The sequence below is a fragment of the Notamacropus eugenii genome, chromosome 5, assembly GCF_028372415.1.
Source record: "Notamacropus eugenii isolate mMacEug1 chromosome 5, mMacEug1.pri_v2, whole genome shotgun sequence".
NCBI classification, from domain to species: Eukaryota; Metazoa; Chordata; class Mammalia; order Diprotodontia; family Macropodidae; genus Notamacropus; species Notamacropus eugenii.
This window is the reverse complement of record NC_092876.1, coordinates 85,704,124-85,723,284: the sequence shown is the minus strand read 5'-3', so window position 1 is coordinate 85,723,284 and position 19,161 is coordinate 85,704,124. Positions and strand designations below refer to the sequence as shown.

Genomic DNA, 19,161 nt, shown 5'->3' with positions numbered 1-19,161 from the left:
TGTTGGTGGAGCTGTGAGCTGATTCAACCATTCTGGAGAGCAATTTGGAACTATACCCAAAGGGTTACGAAAATGTGCATACCCTTTGACCCAGCAATATCACTTCTAGGACTGTATTCCCAAGAGATAATAAAAATGGGAAAGGGTCCTACATGTACGAAAATATTTATAGCAACATTCTTTGTGGTGGCCAAAAACTGGAAATCAAGGGGATGCCTATCAATTGGGGAATGGTTGAATAAATTATGGTATATGAACATAACAGAATACTATTGTACTATAAGAAATGATGAACAGAAACACTTCAGAGAGGCCTGGAAAGTCTTATATGATCTGGTGCTAAGTGAAAGGAGCAGAACCAGGAGAACTTTGTACACAGCAACAACCACAGTGTGCGAAGACTTTTTCTGGTAGACTAGAACTTCATTTCAGTGCAAGGACTTAAAAAATTTCCAGTGGTCTTTTAAGGAAAAATGCCTTCCACATCCAGAGAAAGAACTATGGAATTCAATCACAGATTGTAGCAGATCATTTTCTTTTGTATTACTAAGTTTTGGTTTGTTATATGATTTCTCCCATTCATTTTAATTTTTCTATACAACATTACTATGGTGAAAATGTATTTAATAGGAATGTATGTGTAGAAGCTGTATAAAATTGTATGCCCTCTCAGGGAGGGAGTGATTGGGGGGAGGGGGGGGAGGAGGGAAAGAAAAAATCTAGAGTGTATGGTAGTGATTGTGGAACACTGAAAATAAATAAATAAAAAAGATTGGTTCCTGAAGTAGAAATGATTGGGACCCGATGAAGAAGTGATCAGATCACCTTAGAGTTTATGAAGAAAAAGAAGAGGAAAGTTGGGTATATTCCAACATGAAGCCAAGAGTTTAAAAGAGTGAATGAAAAGGAGTTCAGAGAAATTATAGTTAGATTCCCATGTCTTAAAATCATATGGGTGAAGCTCACCCAAGATTAGTGGGTCCCTCTCAAAAATGAAATTTTGAGTTCACAAACAAAACAGATTTTGATGAGGAAGAAAAGAGGGAGCTATTTAAGAAGACCAATGTGGGCACACAGGGAACTTATTAATGAACTTAAAAATATTTTAAATACATGTATAAAAGAAGGCAAAGATAGGTAATGAAAAGTGAATGCAAAGGAACATCACAATCTCATAAGATAAGGAGCACTAAAAGCTCACACCTAGCTGAGACTGGTGATAAATGCTAAAAATAATTAAAAGAATCTCTACTACATTGGGGGCAAAGGGAAATTCAAAAGATGAATAGAACTCCTGTTGGGGATGTGCAGGAAATGACTATCAAAAGGAAGAACTATACAACTATCACATTGCTTCTATTTTATCTACCAAGGAGAATGGTCTTCAGACTAGGAAGAATGTCACAAAAATGGTTGATGAGGAATTAACAACAAAGCTAACAGAGGATATTTTAAGAAAACACCTTCAATAAATTCACGCCACCAGGCTCAGATGAACTATCTATCACTAAAAAGACAGTGTTATGTACTGAAAGAAATGGTAAATGAACAACTGAGTTATTGTCAGTGATCTTTGAAAATCATGGTGAACAATATAGAGACCACTAGAGACCAGTAAATTTTTAAAAGGAAAAAAATGAAGAGGGTGGAGTTTTGAACAACAGGACAAAAAGTTTCACTTCTATTCTTGGCAAAATTCTCCTATAGATGATTAAAGGGATGGTTCGTGAGCATTTAGAAATAAAAGCAATGATGACCTGGCTTCATTCAAAATGATTCCTGCCAGACTAACATTCCTTCCTTCCTTCCTTCCTTCCTTCCTTCCTTCCTTCCTTCCTTCCTTCCTTCCTTCCAACTTATGTTATAGAAATGTATATTGTACAATGTATATATAATGTATATTGTGTATATATTAATATATAATGTATATAATTAATATATAATATATTGTATATAATATATAATTAATAATGTATATAATTATAATATATATTATAATATATAATTAATATATAACATATATATAAAAATAGTATACTTGGATTTTAAGCAATTTTTTGCCAAGTATAGCATATTTTCCTTGAAAACAACGTGAAGAGACATAGTCAAACCAACAGTCGGGTTGGTTTTCCTTGTGCATAATGTGGAGAGAAGTGTACAAACTGATAGTCAAGTTGGTTCGATCTGGAGCTAGCTAAATGACAAGACCTGAACGATGGTCAGTATAAGTTCTGAGAAAGGTTTGTTATGGAGAGCCTCCAGGATCTGTCCATGGTACTAGGTAATTGCCATTTTTGTGATTTAGTTTTATCCCTCCTTTTTCAAATACAGAAACTAAGGCTTAGAGATGCTCAACAATTTGCCCATGGGCACACAACTAGCAAATGTCAAAGGGGAGTTGGAATCCAGTTAATACAGTATTGTCTTCACCCTGTCACACAGCCTTTCCAAAATGCGTTGAGCCATATTTTGAATGAATGAATCTGAGTTGGATTAATATTATCAATTCACACAGAGGACATATGCTTCAGAGTGTTCAGTTTTCCAAGAAATACTCCATGGGATTTACAGAAATCAAACCTCAGTCTCAAGGCAGACTGTCAATCTACTCTTCTCTATAAAGATGTATTCTTCCTTCAGACCCTAAACCTTTTTTTCCTGTAAAACAAGGTGACAGTTATTCATATGGATGTAACTTCCAAGGGATAGAAAGCTCTAGTTATAACACTTCTGTTAGAGAGTAAGTTAGGTTCATAAGCCCAGCCTGATGGGTAGGGTCTCTCCACTCACCTATCCCCAAAGGCCCAGGACGGGCTACAGGTAGAAAAACAGTCTCTTTCAAGAAAATTCTATCCTTACTGAGTAGGAGGGGGAGAGGGAGAGAGGAAAAGATGGAGAGGAGGAAGGGAAGGGAAAGGAAAAGAGAATGGAAAAGGAAAGGAAAAGTAAGATGAGGAAAGGGAGAGCGGGGGAAATGAAGGGGAAAGGGTAAGAGAGGAGAATGGAAGAAAGGAGGGAAGAGGAATGGAAAAGGAGAGGGTATAAAAGAAGGAGAGGAAGTCAAAAGGAGGGCAAGAGGAGATAGAAGTCTATCTGTCTATGTTCATCCTTCATTTTTGAAGAAGACCATAACATCAGGGAAATGATGACATGACTTGCACTTGACTTTGGTTTGAGTGAGGGAGGGCTGTGCAAGGTCACCAGCCTCACTATCCCCTCCTGAGTCATCTGGATCCAGTGACCAGATATTCATCAGGAGGACTGGAGAGGGCCCCAGAGATGGAAGTAGAAATAAGGAAAAGGAGGGGAGAATAAGAGTGTAGAGGAAAGAAGAAAGGATACAATGAGGAGAAAAGGGGAGGAAGGGAAGGGAAAGGAGAGAATGAGAAGAGAATGAGAAAGAGGAAGGTTGGACAATGAGCAGAGGAGAGTCAAATGTGAAAAAGAATCATAGGGAGAAAGGGAGGCAAAGAAAGATGGAGATGAAGGAGAAGCTCAAAGAGGAAAAGAGAGAGCCAGAAAGCAATTGAAAAAAAAAGTATGCTCTAACATGACTAATACGATGCAGAGTTCATTTTCAGAGTAGCTCTTTCTGCACACTCCATTTCCATCCTCATTTCAATCAGTGGCCAAACGGATACTTGTAAAGTGGCCACACAGCACTGCTCCCACCAAGAATGTGTCTATGTGTGTGTGTGTGTGTGTGTGTGTGTGTGTTATATTCTAAGCTGTCTGCTCCAAAAGCCAATGAGGCCCCAGGAACAAGAGGAGAGAGAACACCTGGGAGACAAACTCCAGATGTAGTTCCCAGGGTCCACTTAGACCCTGCTACTAGAGTTCCTGCACCTCCTTCCTCCCACAAGCTCCTAGACAGGAAACTATTGTTGTTGTACAGGGTTTTTTCTTTGAATTGTTTTGCACTGGTGAAGAGAGGCTATTCTGAACCATCTGTACTCTGTTACCCAATACCCTTGTAACCACTGGTACATGTTTTTGAGGTTTCTTATAGGGTCAAAGCTTACTCTACGGAAGGAGAGATAGCTAACTTTGGGGCCATGGAGAAAGCTCAGTCTGGGGTTACGGTGGAAATTTAATTTGGGGGTACAGAGAGGGCTCAGTTTAGGTTCAGGATGGGATCTCATTCTTGGGCTCCAGGGAGATCAAACCAGAAGTCTCATCAAGAAGGAAAAGAACCTGGGGAGTTGTGCTGAAAGGTAGGCCATACTTCATCCCTCCTTCCTTTCTTCTAGCCTAAACAATCAGAAGAATACATTGCACTTAAAAAACAACCTATAGTGATTTTCTCCTGGGATCAAAGGAGAGTTTGAAACTAAGTTCCAGCAAGAGAAAGCTTGGGCCTCAGGGTTGCTCACAACCTCCAACCTATGACTGAGTTGCTCTGGAAGGCTCTCCTAAGAGACCAGTAATCATTAATCACATGCCGTACCATTGCTAGGTGAGCAAAGGTGCCAGGATTTTGGACTGGGTGTATAGCTGGGTACCTAGGCAAGTCCCACTAACCAGGAGCAGAAATTTCAGGGCTAGTTTGACACAGACAAAGCAGACAGCCACCTGGTTGAGGGATGTCTGCCATCCATAATGGTGTAGGAAAAGAACTCTGGATTTGAAGTCAGGGGACCCAGGTTTGAATTCTGACATTAATTTACCATGTATCCCTGTTTCCCTAACTGTATGAGGAGAGGTTGGATTACATGATCCCTAAGATCCTTGTCCTCTCTTGACTGCTTTTGATTCTGTGACCATTCATCCATTTATCTTAAAATAAAAAACCTTCTGTCTTATCAATCTACCCTAATGCCTAAAATTCCTGTCATTGGAGCTTTACCCTTGTGCCTTCAGGTTTGGGAGATATTTTTGTCCCAGAATTAAGAATTTCTAAGTATAAGGATGTCCCAATGTGGAAATTCCCTTCCTCCAACGCAAATGGGTGACCAGCTTACATCTTAGAGTTTTCATGAGTTGCAAAGGCATGGACAGTAAAATAATTTGCCCCCAGTTCCCAGAGTTGGTATATACATCAGAGGCAAATCCTGAAATTTTTCCTGACTTCACTATGTCCACTAAGGGGCTTCTCCAGAGTTTCAACATAGTCTTAAAACGGCCTATTGTAGCAGTAACTTCGGCCTTTTTTTTTTTTTTTTAAAGAATAAGATTACTGATTAGAACAAACTGAACACAGTTAAGAATTAGTGAGGTTAGTGATCGTAGCCAGGGGGTCTATTTCCTTAATCTTGTTCTACAAATTCATCTTTTAAAATACCAGATTCTGAATGAACGTGATGTTGTATGCCTAGCTAATTTAATAAAGCATGCTATTCTGGATAAAAATAGGATAATAGAGAAGCAAAGCCAGTCTCCTTCTCTGGTAACCATGCCTACAAGTTAAGTACGACAGTACAATGGCAAACAAGGCCACAGCCCTGGCAACTCTGCTCACCTGGCAGCAGCAGATGCTACCTGGAGACAAAATACTCTGGATGAAGAAAATGAGCCTTGGGGAGAGCCTTGGGTAATGAAAGTACAACTCTAACATTAAAAGCCATGAAATTAGCAGCCTAGGCTCATTCATGTCATTCGTGTTCCTGACTGGTTGGGAGGATTCCTGATAGAGAGGAGAAATTTCTTAAAGGAGATGGATGGACCCCTCAAGGTTCCCCCTACTTTCAATTTGCATAGTCAATGATTTCATTGACATTCTTCACCCTTTGCTGAGATGAGGGAACAAAAAGGTGTAGTTTATAGGCAGCTGTCCCCATGGTGTGATAGGACGGATACTGGCCAAAGGAAGGCTTCCAAATTTCCCCTTTGCCAGCCTGAAATTCTACTTGGCTCCCTTTAGCCTGGAAGGCTTTTTGTTAGATAAGAGTCCCCTATTAAAATGCAAATAGAAAATAGGCCACAAGCTATTTGGGAGGAGGAGATGCTGCAAAGGAGATAGACGCCAGAAGCACCCAAGAGAATGATCAATGACTTCTCAGTTTACTTCCGAAGCCTTACTAGAATTTGGTTGACACCTTGCCTTGGGCAAGGGTCTCCAGGGAATCATACTGAGGGGATCCTATAAAGAAATGATTTTGGTAAGGAGGAGTAATCCCGGGGCAGAGGACATCTTTTATCTCTAAAACTTTTAGTTGCCATGATCCACCCTTCCTCTGCGCAAAGGACCCACAAGGCAGGGACCAAGAAAAAGCTGGATTCTTGGGCTCTGATGAATCTGGGCTGGAGCACCAAGCCCTCAAGAGGCTCAGAGGAGATTTCCAAGAGGGGGAATGGCCAGGGAGGAGATGGATAACAAAAGACAGAGAAAAAGGAGAAACAAATAGGAAAGGGCAGTGTACCCAGCCTCCAGGAGGCTTTCCTGGTAAGGTAGAAACGTAATAAGGAAGGAAACATATGACTCTAGCTAAGGAAGGAAAGAGAAGAGAAGAAAGGAGTGGGGAGATGGGAGGTAGAGAGAGAAGGGAGGAGAGAAGGAGAAAGGTGGGAGGAAATAAGAGGATTTGAGGAAAGATGATCCAAAGAGGAGGGAGGAATGAGAATAGAAAAGGAGTAAAAGGGGGAAGAACTGTTAAGAGTTGTGATGAGTCACTGACAAACTTGGGTTGGGACAAACACTGTCAGGAGGGACAAGAAGTCCACGTTTAGGAGCATGATCTGATCACCTCAAACCATAGGCATGTGGTTTGTATGGAGTAAAAGCTGACTCCTTGACCACTGTCCTCCTGGCTGCCACTCCTCTGTAAGTCAAGATCTGTAAGGGAACAGAAACCTATTTAGGAAAACAGAAGAAAAAACGGTTAATTTCCTGAAGAAAGAATCATATGACCCATCCATCCCTGACATTTGTCAGGACTTGGGGTGGGTAGGTGGGAATGGAAAGAGAGCTTCACATTATGTGAGGATAAATGAAAGGCTTGTATTTCTCTTTCCTGAGAGACAGGAACTGGAGAAAATGTAGTCCACAAATGCATGCACTGTTACGTGAGGTGTCCCTCACATCCCAGGGAAGGCAACATCAAACCTGACCCTGACTTCCCACTGCTGAGAGGAGCATATTTCCCACACCAAGAAAAATAAAGCTCTCTTCTGCTTCCAGGACTGAGCTTTGTCAAAGGCCCTGCTTTGCTGGGTCCCCCAAGAACAGCCTCAGAATGGGTCTCCTGCAGGGCACAGACAATAAAGGATGTGTCAAAGTTTTCTTTAAAGCAACCCTACCTAGACATTATCCTATATTCTCTCTGCCTTCTCAGAGGATGCCCTGGGCCACTCGTCCCTCTCCAAGGGAAAGTGGCATGGAATCTTTTCTCACAGTTTCTGGCACAGTCACTGCCAACAACCATGGTAAGTAAGTTTTGATTCTGGGCCCTTGAGCCTTGGTGGCTGTATTTTTCTGAGTCTGGGCATTTTGGATGACCTTGGCTTGGTGGCTCTCCTCAGATGAGTCCAACTCCAAGGGGAAAAGAGGCATAGATAGTATGAGCAAATGGCTGCCATGCCCTATATCAGTCAAAAGTAACTGAAAAACCACAACCTAGAGAAAATGAATCTAACCTAAATCTCACTGTGGGCCCCTCTGCCTTGTGACTTGGTCCATCCTACCAGCAAGAGTCCTTTGTATTCCCTCTTTTTCACTGTCCCCTAGGTCAATAGAATGACAGTAATCATAGCTAATATGATTTAGCATTTTAAGTTTTTCAAATTGCTGCAAATGCTTCTTAGTTCTCCTACATTTCAATTCTACACCCATTTATTTTCACCTGCCGCATATCAAGAACTATAATGGGCCCTGGAGATCCAAAGACCAAGAGAAGTGGCATAGTCTCAGCCTTCAAGATGCTTATCTTCTACATGAAAGGAAAGAGTTCATGCACAGAGAGGTAAATATAATATTCACATAAGCAAAGCAAATGCCAAGAAATTTCTAGAAAATTAATATCTGAGGAAATCAAGAAGGATTTTTTATACACTTGATTTGAGACTTAAAGGGAGTTAGGGTTCTAAGAGGCAGAGGTGAGAAGAGATTTTTTTCCCAATTCTTGATCTTAAACAGACGGTGGTTGTAATGGAAAGGGTCAAAGTGACAGTATAGCAAGGATCAATCATTTCTTCAGGGTAAGTATTCCTCTGCTGGATGTCGATCACAGCCCCCTTCCTCATGAAAATTTGTTTTGTTTGTTTATTTAAAATTTCATTCCTGAGAATTTCCTACTCACATTAGACCAACTTCCTCTGCAGAATGTTAGGTCTTGACAGCCTACCTTTCTTTTCTCTGAGCTCTTTGAAATCAGCTTCTCAGAATCTCAAGCGTATGTCAGATTACACTCAGTTTTTCTGTCATTAACACTAAGATGACCCTATCACTTTCTCCCAAGGGGACTGTAATTTCTAGCAACTTAGCCTATAGGCTTCAAGAGTTCCCATGGCTCAAAAATTCATCCCCCCATGGCCAATTTGGTGCTGAGATTCTATGATGTTAGCTAGACTGGTTCTTGGGTAATAGTCATGAAGGCCATCCTTAGTTTTGAACTCAAGGTCTTTCCAGCTTGGTAGGACCTGTCTGAGCTTATGTTCTTCAGTTACAGCTTTGGAGAGCCCAGGGATCACTAAATCACAGATTTAGACCCAACAGCCAACTAGTCCAAGTCCATCTTTTCACAGAGGAGGACTCATAACCAGAGAGGATAAATGATTTGCCCCAAATTACACAAACTACAAATGGTAAAACCATTGCTATGGTGACATTACAGGAAGGCATCATTGGGAGTGATAAGACAATTTTAGAGGATTCATGATGAAAAATCCTCCTTCAGAGAGAGAACTGATGAACTCCATGTACAGAATGTCTTTTTTTCGCTTTATTTTCCTTGCCTTTTTTTTGTCAACATGGTTAATATGGGAAAATGTTTTGTATGACTTCACACGTAGACTTGATATTATATTTCATGCCTTCTCAATGAGTGGGGGAGGGACTGCAGGGAGAAAGGAAATGTGGAACTCAAAATTTAAAATGTGAATTTTAGAAAATAAAAAAATAGAAAAGAACAAAAAAGGTCAGTGGAGATGATAAATGTACAGGTGCATACAAATTAATCCAGAGATACAAAAGTTATCGATAGTCAAAGAGTCTTAGGACTGGACCTAAACCTTTGGGATAGTTAGATTGCACAGTGGATAGAGTGCTGGGCCTGGAGCCAGGAAAATTTGAGTTCATATCCAGCCTCAAATAGCTATATGACCTTAGTCAAGTCACTTAACTTGTGACTGAACATCTTATCACAGATAGGCCTGGGTTAATCCATTTGAAGGAGGGCAGGAGACTCCTGTTACTCCATGAACATGAGCCCAGAGGAGGGCAGGGGCTGCTGAGTCAGAGCCCTGGGAAGGGAGAAAACAATGCCAACCTCAGCATTTTGGGAAAAGCCATATTCTCCCTCCTTGCCTTAAAGCTCCTCCTCAGGGTGCTTAACCCCTTCAGCCTCCTCTTACATTTCATTTTTTACAGCCACACACTACTAGATTTACTAAGAGAACCCCTAAAATCTGATGTTGATTCTCTTATTAACCAGGTAGAGCCTGGAGATATACTTCTTTGGTTCAGTTCTAGGCAGAAAATGTGGTCAGTGAGTATGGGACAGTGTGTTCTGGGTGATGAAGGAATGGCAGTTTTTAAAGCCTAGCCCAAATTAATTTTTATCCACTTGATCCAAGGAAAATGACCAGGCCAAGACTGGGAAATACGTCTATTTTCATATGAGGAAGAAATATTTCAGTCAACCTCTTTGCTCTACATAGGATCATAGATCTGGATTTGGAAAGGATGTCAGAGGCCTAGTCCAACTCCCTCATTTTACAGATGATGAAAATGAGACCCAGGAAGTTTCAGTGACTTGCTCAAGGTCACAGAGAAAAGTATAAGAGGCAGGATTCAATCCAAGGCCTCTTCTTTCCCGTGTTAAATGGCGTTAAGAATATCAAGACATGGCTATGGATCTTCCTGCCTTGTCTTGGCAGTCTTCCCAAGGGCTTTCCAAGGGCATCTGGGGACTTTTTGCATCTGCATAGGCATGTCCCTTTAAATCCATACTTTCCCAGTGGGATACTATACTCTTGACCCTGAGATTCACTATTTCCCAAAGACAAGGGGCTTTTGAACAGGCAGGCCTCACCATCACGTTCCTACAAGGTTGCACCATTGACCAACAGTCAACTCTGACACTCACCCACTCAGCATCCCCAGGCCAGCAGCTGGGTAATGTGTAGCCTGAGTCATTCCCAGATGACATCATGAGCATCTGGGAAAAGGTAAGGAGGTAATGACTCCCAGAATCCTACCTCAGAGATTTTGTTTAAGAACCTTGCCTTACATATCTCATGTTTCTAAGAAAAAGGGGGAAGAAAATCATCCTAACATTCTTTATTAGAATGCCTTCTTATTATGGATAAGTTAGAACCTGTATGCTCCATTGGTATCCACACAACAACCAGTCGATAAACATTTATTAAGTACTTGTTATATGCCAGGCACAGTGTTTGTTAAACAAAGAAAGAAAAGGTCTGCTCTCAAGGAACTCACAGTCTAATGGGGAAAAGTCAACATACAAACAGCTATATACAAACAAGCTACATACAAGAGAAATTGGAGATTATCAACAAAGGGAAGGAACTAAAATTAAGGAGGCCTGGGAAAGGCTTCCTATAGAAAGTGAAGAGAACCAGAAAAACAATGGTGGCACAGATGGTGTTCACTTACTTGTATCAGCCAAGAAGACACAGTCAGTGAAGGCAGACTGGCTGCAGCTACTGTGGTAGAGTTCCTTTGACCTCGGGGCAACCCCAGCCTCCCCATACATACCCCTGTTGCGAGCCATGTCTTACCATTGCTGGCTAGGAGAGAGACAAGCAGATGTCTGAGTGAGAAGAAACTTACCTTCATAGTTGGCATGAAAGCCTTGGGCACTGACGGCATAGTCACTCACAAGCCACAGAGAGAGGACGATGCCTGTGCTGACAATGGGGGCAGGAAGCTGGAAACCTGTTAACCTGGAAGGCAAGAGAAAAGAGAAAAATCAAGGAAAATGAATTTTTAAGGAAATATTTAATTCCCTTAACTCTTTTAAGTCAACATTTTGTCCCTCTGATTAGTTTTACTTACATTATTTTCATTCAAACCTATTTCCACTGGCTTTCTTCCCTCCCTCATTTCCCTCCTCTATTGCCCCCCCTCCACTTGTCAACCTTTTCCCTAGTTTGGGGGTTTAATTTCAGTGATTGATTTCTTCTTTCCCTTATATACATCTATTTCTTCCCCTATTTTCCCTTCTTTTCCTCCTTTTAGGTAAGTGGTTAGTACAAAATCCCAATGTAACACTTTCCAATTTGTTTGTTTTGAAAATGATTGTTTTCTAAACACCAATTCAGTCACTGAGGACCTGCATGCCTGGATGAATACCCATTAGAGAGGTTGGAGAGGAGATTGCTGTGTGAGACAGGAGACTGATCTCTGAGGCTCTTTGGGTTCTAAATACATGGAACAATGTGATATGAGTGATCCAAGCAAACTCTTGTAGAAGCTTAGAGGCCAGAGATTTAAGTGTGGGAGAGGTCGGTTGGGCTGGGTAGCAACTAGCTTTATGGATAGAATGATGGAAACCAGCCAGGAAGTCCTGGATTCAAATCCCACCTTAGATACTTCTTAGTTGTGTGACCCTAGATAAGTCACTTGGTTTTTCTGGGCCTTACTTTCCTCATCTATAAAATGGAGATAATAGTATCTGCAGCAGCTATCTCATAGGATTGTTCTGAACATCAAATCTGATAACATGAATTCCTTCCAAACCCTGGATGGCCACATAAATATCAGGTATTATTATTTGGTCTGAATCTGTGATCTCATCCATGTAGGGAGCTCCCTGGGGACAGAGTTCTCTCCACCAAAGCAAGATGAGAACTTAGAGATTACCTGGGACACTGAGAGTGACAAGTTGGGGTCACCCAGGCAGTATGTGTCGGAGAAGGAACTTGACCCAATGCCCTATGGTTGACAGTCTATCTACTATAGTACTCCATAATGTATCTGCACAAAAAATTATTATTGGTCAAGAAGGACTACATAGAAGAGGTGGGATTTGATGGGGCTTGCCTACCTCAGGCTGCAGGAGCGGAGTCAGCATGCACAAAGATTGGCAGGAGTCACCTCTTTTCCCCCTTCCATTTCTCTTGACTTCCCAGTCTGTTATCTGGTTTTCCACCTCTGGCTGCCTCATCCTAAGGTCCCTATTCAGTGGCCTCCCCTTGCAGCTCAGATTCCCAGGGGAAAAGGTATGAGTGACTACAAAAATTTCACTAGCACCCTTGTAGGCATCTTTTAGCCTGGTATCCAGCAGGGTTTTCTTCCTCCCACACACCCATCCTCAACCTCTGTGGACACTGTCATCATCGGTCCAGGTTCCACTGCCCCTTTGACACCCTCTGCTGGCATTTGCAGAGAGCGCAGCTCTGAAGCCTGGTTTAACTTCATTAATGCCCGGGCTCTCCTCGAGCAATTAAGTCCCAGGACCAACCAAGGGATCTGAAAGACTGAACATTTCTCTTTGGAAAAGCTATTAAAGATGCTTCCGAGCTGTGTGAGCTGAGCAAATCACTTAATCTCTCTGCCTCAGTTTTCTCATCTTCAAAATGGGGATAATAATAGCTGCTATTTCACAGGGTTATTGTGGGAACCAAATAAGATAGTTCACATAAAGCTATATACCAACCTAAATTCTGGCTATTATTATTATTGTTATTAATAATAACGACAATGTCAATAGTGGTGATGATGATGATGATGATGATATAGAAAGAACCACAAGGCTCAGGTTGGTAGGGCAAGAAATGGAAGCAAAAGGAAGCTGAAAATGCTTCCTCCTTCCCCAAATTTTCCTAGAGTATATTATCTGGAAATTTCCTCTAGACCAATCACATTCTTTCTTGTATCCCAGTTGTTTGTGTCTATGCCTATCCCTTAGATACTAGTGGGCAGGTGCAGGAAAAGTTTTGGGGAGACATGGAAAATAAGGCAGATACAACAAATTGTCAAGATGTATGTTCCAGACAATCTGATTCAACATCTATTAAATGCCTACTGTGTGCAGAACATTCTACTAGGCTCTGGAGAAACAGAAATACATGGAGCAGCAGAAGGAATACTGCAGTTCTTGGAGTCCTGAAGTTAAGAGTCAGAGGACCTGAGTTAGAAACTTGGCTTTGACACTTACAGCTATATGACTTTAAGCAGGTCACGTTAACTTCTATGGATCTTAGTTTCCTCTTCTGTAAAATGAGGAATTTGAACTTAATGACCTGTATAATTCTAAATCTTTGATATTATTCAGTAAAATATAATTCCTATGATTTGGATCTTATTCTAGTAGGGAGATTCAACACACACACAGTCATAATCCAAAATTACACTAAAAGAACATAAGAAAAACACAACAAACTGTGAAATATGAGGAAAGAAAAATCATTTCCTGCTTCAAAGCCACAGGCAATTGACAGGGAGGTTATAACACCTGAGTAGATTCTTAAGGAATGATAAAATCAGAAGGGTTAGGGGTCATCAGAGAGGATAGAGGTGACAATAGGGAACCCTAAGGAGGTGAGGACACCATCAAATCTTTGAGAAGCAAGCTAATGACCATTAGTCAGCAAGAAGTGGACTTAACAGAACCAGAGAATCTTAGAAGGGACCTCAGAACTATTTAGTCCAAGCCAATTATACAGTAATCTACACTGTAACATCCTTGACAAGTAGTCATCCAGCCTTCACTTGAAGACCTCTAATAATGAATAAACCACCACCTCCCAAAAGAGCCACCATTGGACAAATCTAATTGTTAGGATTTTTTCAAACCTTTCATCAAGCTGAAGTCTGGCTCTGAAACTTCTACCTATGACACCTAATTCTGTCTTTTAGAGGCAAACAGACCAAATCTATTTTCCTCATGATAATTTCAAGGTATATTGTTTTGTCTCCAGTGGTGGAAATGCACTGAGCTACCCTCGCTCTCTCACCTACTCTCTCACCTAGTTTCCTTTGTGGCCAAGGGGCTTTCAAAGAACAGCTGCTTCTGGATAGGGGTGTATATCCATCTGGCATTATAGTAAACTAAGTCTAGAACTGTGAACTCCTGAACAATTTTATTGATCATATTCCTTTATACCTCTATATTCCTCAAAATAACAAACTTGAAAGATCATTACAGTAGTAGTATTACAAAAGAAGTTGATCACCTATGTCTCCTATACTAAAATGAGAGCAAAAAAGGGAACCATAGTACATTATAACAGGAAGGACTGAAGCTGGATATGAAAAGGAATTTCTAGGTGGTAAATATCATTTTACCCCCAAACAGGCAACCAAACCAGGGCATAGAATCTCCTTTTTTCCTGTAGAGATCTTAAAATTCCATAGCAATCTATCAGTCACAATCTGCTTTGGGATAGAGTGAGGGCTATGCATGGCCTACCAAATCCCCTTCTGTCCCTTAACATAAATGACTATAGATGTCCTTCTTTGGAGGAGGACCAAAACCTCACTGCAATGTTTGATCATGCTCAGTGGCACTGCCTTTCAGTTAAGTGACTGCTAAGATAGCAGACTCCTTCCCTAGTGAAATACTGGTTTTATTACAAAAGTTGGTTCTGCGATATTTCAACTGGCACTAAAGATTCTAAGGCCCTAATTCCTTGATACCACATTGACACAAGCTGTGAATGGCTAATGTACGTTGTCAGCAAACAATTACAGTTTAGAACTCACAATATATTGCGTTGCAATTACAGGGACAATTTACATAGGGATTTTCACCGAGCTCATATTTAGCAATACCCTGGTACTTTTAGCGTGCTAGAAATAAATCTAGGCAGCATGTTCTTCCTGAGGAAGGACCTGTTCAAACCCACCAGCCACTGGGAATCTTGACAGGAGGGAGCTAATACAGACTGGGATCTTTCTTCACCACCTAAAAAAGTATCATTATTAGGTAAACCTCCAAAAAAGAACTATGGGCAGAAATCACCAAAACTGCGTGCCAAGAACTACAAACAAACTTTTAGATCCTGCCTTTCTTTATCTGACACATCGAAAGAAGGAACACTTAGCTCGATAAAGAATGGAGATATTCTAGACTTGAAAATCTTATTAGAGAAATACGGCAACTTTATCTTGAGCAGGGGGTATGAGTACTGGAAATAGATTTGCCATTAGTTATGCTTTTCTCTCAACTGTAAAACACAGAGGGAAATGGCCCTTTATAAAAATCTGATGTTCACAATATATTTTAAGTCACACTCTTCTTCATCTTTAATCAGTTTTATTCTCAGTTCCACTCTCCCTTGAGGATGACTATCTTTCCTTTTCCTCTTGGCAGAGTGACCTGGAAGCTTTGGGTACTGCTTATTATTGGGTACTGTGTGTGGGAGTTAGTTGATAGCTTGTTAATGACTAACAGCCTGTGGGTTGGCAGGTAAGACGTGGTAGGCTAAGTATATATGAAAGCACCATTTTTCTGAAGCTGCCATGACCCAGAGGTAGTTGTTTTGGACAAAGAAATAGGCAATTTCAAGATGAAAGAGAGATAGGACTGATTCTTTTTTTTTTTTTTTTGCTATCTAGGAGGGATGGACACTAGAGGTGCTGTCCCCATGATCTGTAGGATATGAACTCTTTACATCAAAGATACCTTGGCAGCCTAATATTATGGGTTGAATATAATAAAATAAAATTTAATAGGGACAAATGTAAAGTCCTACTTTGGGGTTAAAAAATAAACAATGGTCCAAGTATGACATTGTCAAGGCTAGACAACACTTTGCACAAAAAAGACCTAGAAGTATTAGTAGATAGTAAGCTCAATATGAATGAATAGTGTAACATAGCTATTAATAAAAGATAATGAGATCTTGAGCTGTATTAACAAAGAGATGGTGTTCAGAACAAAAGAAGTGATGAACATATTAAAATCAAACATAGGCAGCATCTACATTATACTGTCCAACCCTGATCACAACAATCCTGGTGAATACCATGCTCAGTTTTGAGCTTTGATCCATAAATAAGCATGTATTAAGTGCCTTCTATGTGCCAGGCACTGTGCTACTATATTTTAGCATCCACATTGAGCAATGGAATAGGTGCAGAGGATGGCAGCCAGGATGGTGACAGAGAACCATGCCAAGTAAAGACTGGTTAAAGGAACTAAGAATGTTTAACTTATAAAAAAGGAGATTGCAGTGGAGGGGTTGATAGAATGAGGAATATATAACAGCTGTCTTCAAGTATTTAGAGAATTACCACATGACACAGAGATTAGACTTATATTTTCTTATCCTTAAAAGGAAGAATTAGTAGAAATGTAAGTTGCATAAAGGTAAAGAAAAAAAATATGTAAAGAAAAGCTTCCTAATAGCTAGAATGATCAGAAAATGAAATATGCTGCCTTGAGCAATGGTGATTCCTCACCAGTGGCATCCTTCAAGTCGTGAGTGGGTGGCAATTTGTCAGTTACTGCAGACAGGATTTCTGCTTCAACATGGCCCTCTAAAGATCCTTCCAATGCTGGGATTTTATGAGTCTGAAGAAAGGGGGAAATTGAAAAAGAAATTTTTATAAAGAGTTCAAGGGGTTGAAGAGGAATCCAAGCTTATATCAGTAACTTGGTGAAGAGAAGAATGTGACAGTAAAGAGGAAGAAAAGGAAACATTGTCCCACAATTTTGCAACAGCCATGAGGTTTGGTAAAGGATGATGAATGGGACTTCCCCAGTGCAGCTCTAGCAGAATCTGTCCTCCACAAAGCATCCATGAAGGACATGTGGGGACTGCCACTACTCCCAAATGCTCACTTTTCTTTGTAGTTTAAAAATTATATAATAAGCTTAATGACTGTTAACAAAAATTAATAAATAAGTGCACAAAATAAGAAGTAAAATCTTACATAAAACTCTTAGCAATTAACTGAGTGGAACAAAGTGAATTATCAAACAACCAACAAAACATGATTTTGTTCTGAGTTCCCTTCCAAGTCTGTCTGAGGTTCTGCTTACTACCCTTCTCCCTTTTCCCTGCCTTTCTACCTCTTCGACTTTCTCTGTCTTGATCACACTCTTCTCCTTTCTTATCTATCCCTTGCTTGATCTTTTTTCCCTTCTCTTATCTCTCCTCTCACTCTCTCCTCCCTTTTCCATTTTCCTCCTCCTCCTTCTCCTCTGTTTCAGTCTCTTCTTTTTTGCTCTTTCTCCGCACCTCTCTCTCTCACCTTCTCTCTCTCTTCTCCTTTTGCTTCTATCATTTCCCTTATTTTCCCTTCCTTTCTCTCTTCCTCTATCTTTTTTCTTTCTCTTTTCTGCTCCTTTCCCTTCTTCCTTTCTCCCTTCCTTGCTCCCTCACTCACACTTTCTTCCTTTCATTTCTTCTTTCTCTTCCTTGTTTTATATAATTACAGTCAGTATATAAATGGTTGTGGTCCTACTGATTTTGCAACCCTCCATGTAAATCCTCCCATATTTCTTTGTAAACTTCATAGTCATTCTTTTTATGGCACCATAATATTCCATTATGTTAATATGCCAAAATGTATTCAGCCATTCTGCAATTGTGGAAAATATGTTACATCCTTTTTTTTCTCTAACACAAATGGAGGATCAATGAATATTTCTATACAGAGAGGGCATTTGTTGTCTTGAGTGTTGCTTTTTAGGATAAATTCATAGCAAAGGAGTTAATGGGTCAAAAAGTAAGATGTGTTTTTGACCTCCTTTTGCATGCCACCATACTGAAGGACTTATATTTCTGGAATACTTGGGAGTTTACAGATCACTTCCTTCACAACAGCACTGTAAATAAGTCATGCAAATATTATTTTTCCCATTTTACAGATCAGGAAATAATCAGAAGAGTAAAATGACTTGCTTGAAATTACTCAGCCAATAAGTAGTGGAAATGGAAATCAAATCTGGGTTTTCTGATGATATCTGGCTTTCCTTCCATGATACTGCAGCTTTCTCATCAAGCTCACAATGAGCAAGGCAGAAAGCAGTCTTGTTATTGCTTCCAGATAGAAAAGAGGCTGAGTGGGGATTTCTGACACTCTGTTGAAGGGGATGGAAGAAACCTGTGTAGAACTGACATGGCTACTCAGAAGGCATTTGTCACACAAAGACATGATGGATGGTAATCAATCTCAGTGCTGCTTATTCACATGAAAACCAATGACAAAAGCTGGCCAAGTCTGGATTGCACCACTAGTATTTCAGACTTTGCACTCCTGAAACTTAAGGATTCGGGGGTATAGGTGTTCTTTTAATTTCTCCATCCAGTTGAAGGTCATGTCTTTGGAAGAGAAAAGAAAGACATGAGTGAGGAGAACAATGGACTCTTGAAATCATTAATAAAGAAAAGATTTGTTGGACTGCAGCTTAGGAGGGCCAAACAATGAGAGCTAGTTAGAACGCAGGTTTTGAAAAAAAGTGATATATGTGTATGTATATATATGTGTGTATGCATCTGTGCACAGAAGCCTGTCAGTCTCTTGAGGTGATTTTAAACTTAATTTTGAGGTGGTCCTAATGGAAAGAGCACTAGCTCTTAAGTGAGAAACTCTGGATTCATTTCTCTAATTCTGATGCTTATTGCTTTTGTGACCTTGGGCAATTCATTTAAGCTTCCTATTCCTCCGTTTCCTCAAATCTAAAATGAGGGACTTGAACAAATAACTTCTGAGACTCCTGCTATGATTTGTTGATCCTACAATGTAGAAGAGAATGTAATCTGCTTGAGGGTAGGTTTCATTTTTCTGTTTGTATCCCCAGTGACTAGTATAGTGCTGGGTATATTTGTTTTCTTTCCAGTTATTAGAATTATAATTTTGTTGGGGTCCAGAGTGAAAATACCATGTAATGGCTTAGACAGGTGGCCTGTTGATAAGGTATAATCTTAAGGGAGTTGCCAGAGACATTGATATGTCAAGTGAGTTACCCCTGGCCACATAGCCAGAATGTGACAGAAGCAGAGCTCAAACCAGGTCTGCCTGACTCCAAGGTCAGCCTGGTAACATCCATGACATTCTATTTTTTTGTCCTGCATAGAATAAGTACACTT

At 40.4% G+C, this 19,161-nt stretch overlaps 1 protein-coding gene across 2 annotated transcripts in view; it reads right to left on the bottom strand.

The window, feature by feature from the left end:
* The window catches only part of CSMD2 (CUB and Sushi multiple domains 2), a 1,007,626-nt gene that overhangs the window by 796,174 nt on the left and 192,291 nt on the right, over window positions 1-19,161 (bottom strand). For both annotated transcript variants that reach the window (XM_072610105.1, XM_072610106.1), the window contains exon 3: window positions 10,949-11,061. In XM_072610105.1, coding sequence (XP_072466206.1) covers window positions 10,949-11,061 — 113 coding nt within the window. The remainder of the gene's footprint in view (window positions 1-10,948; window positions 11,062-19,161) is intronic.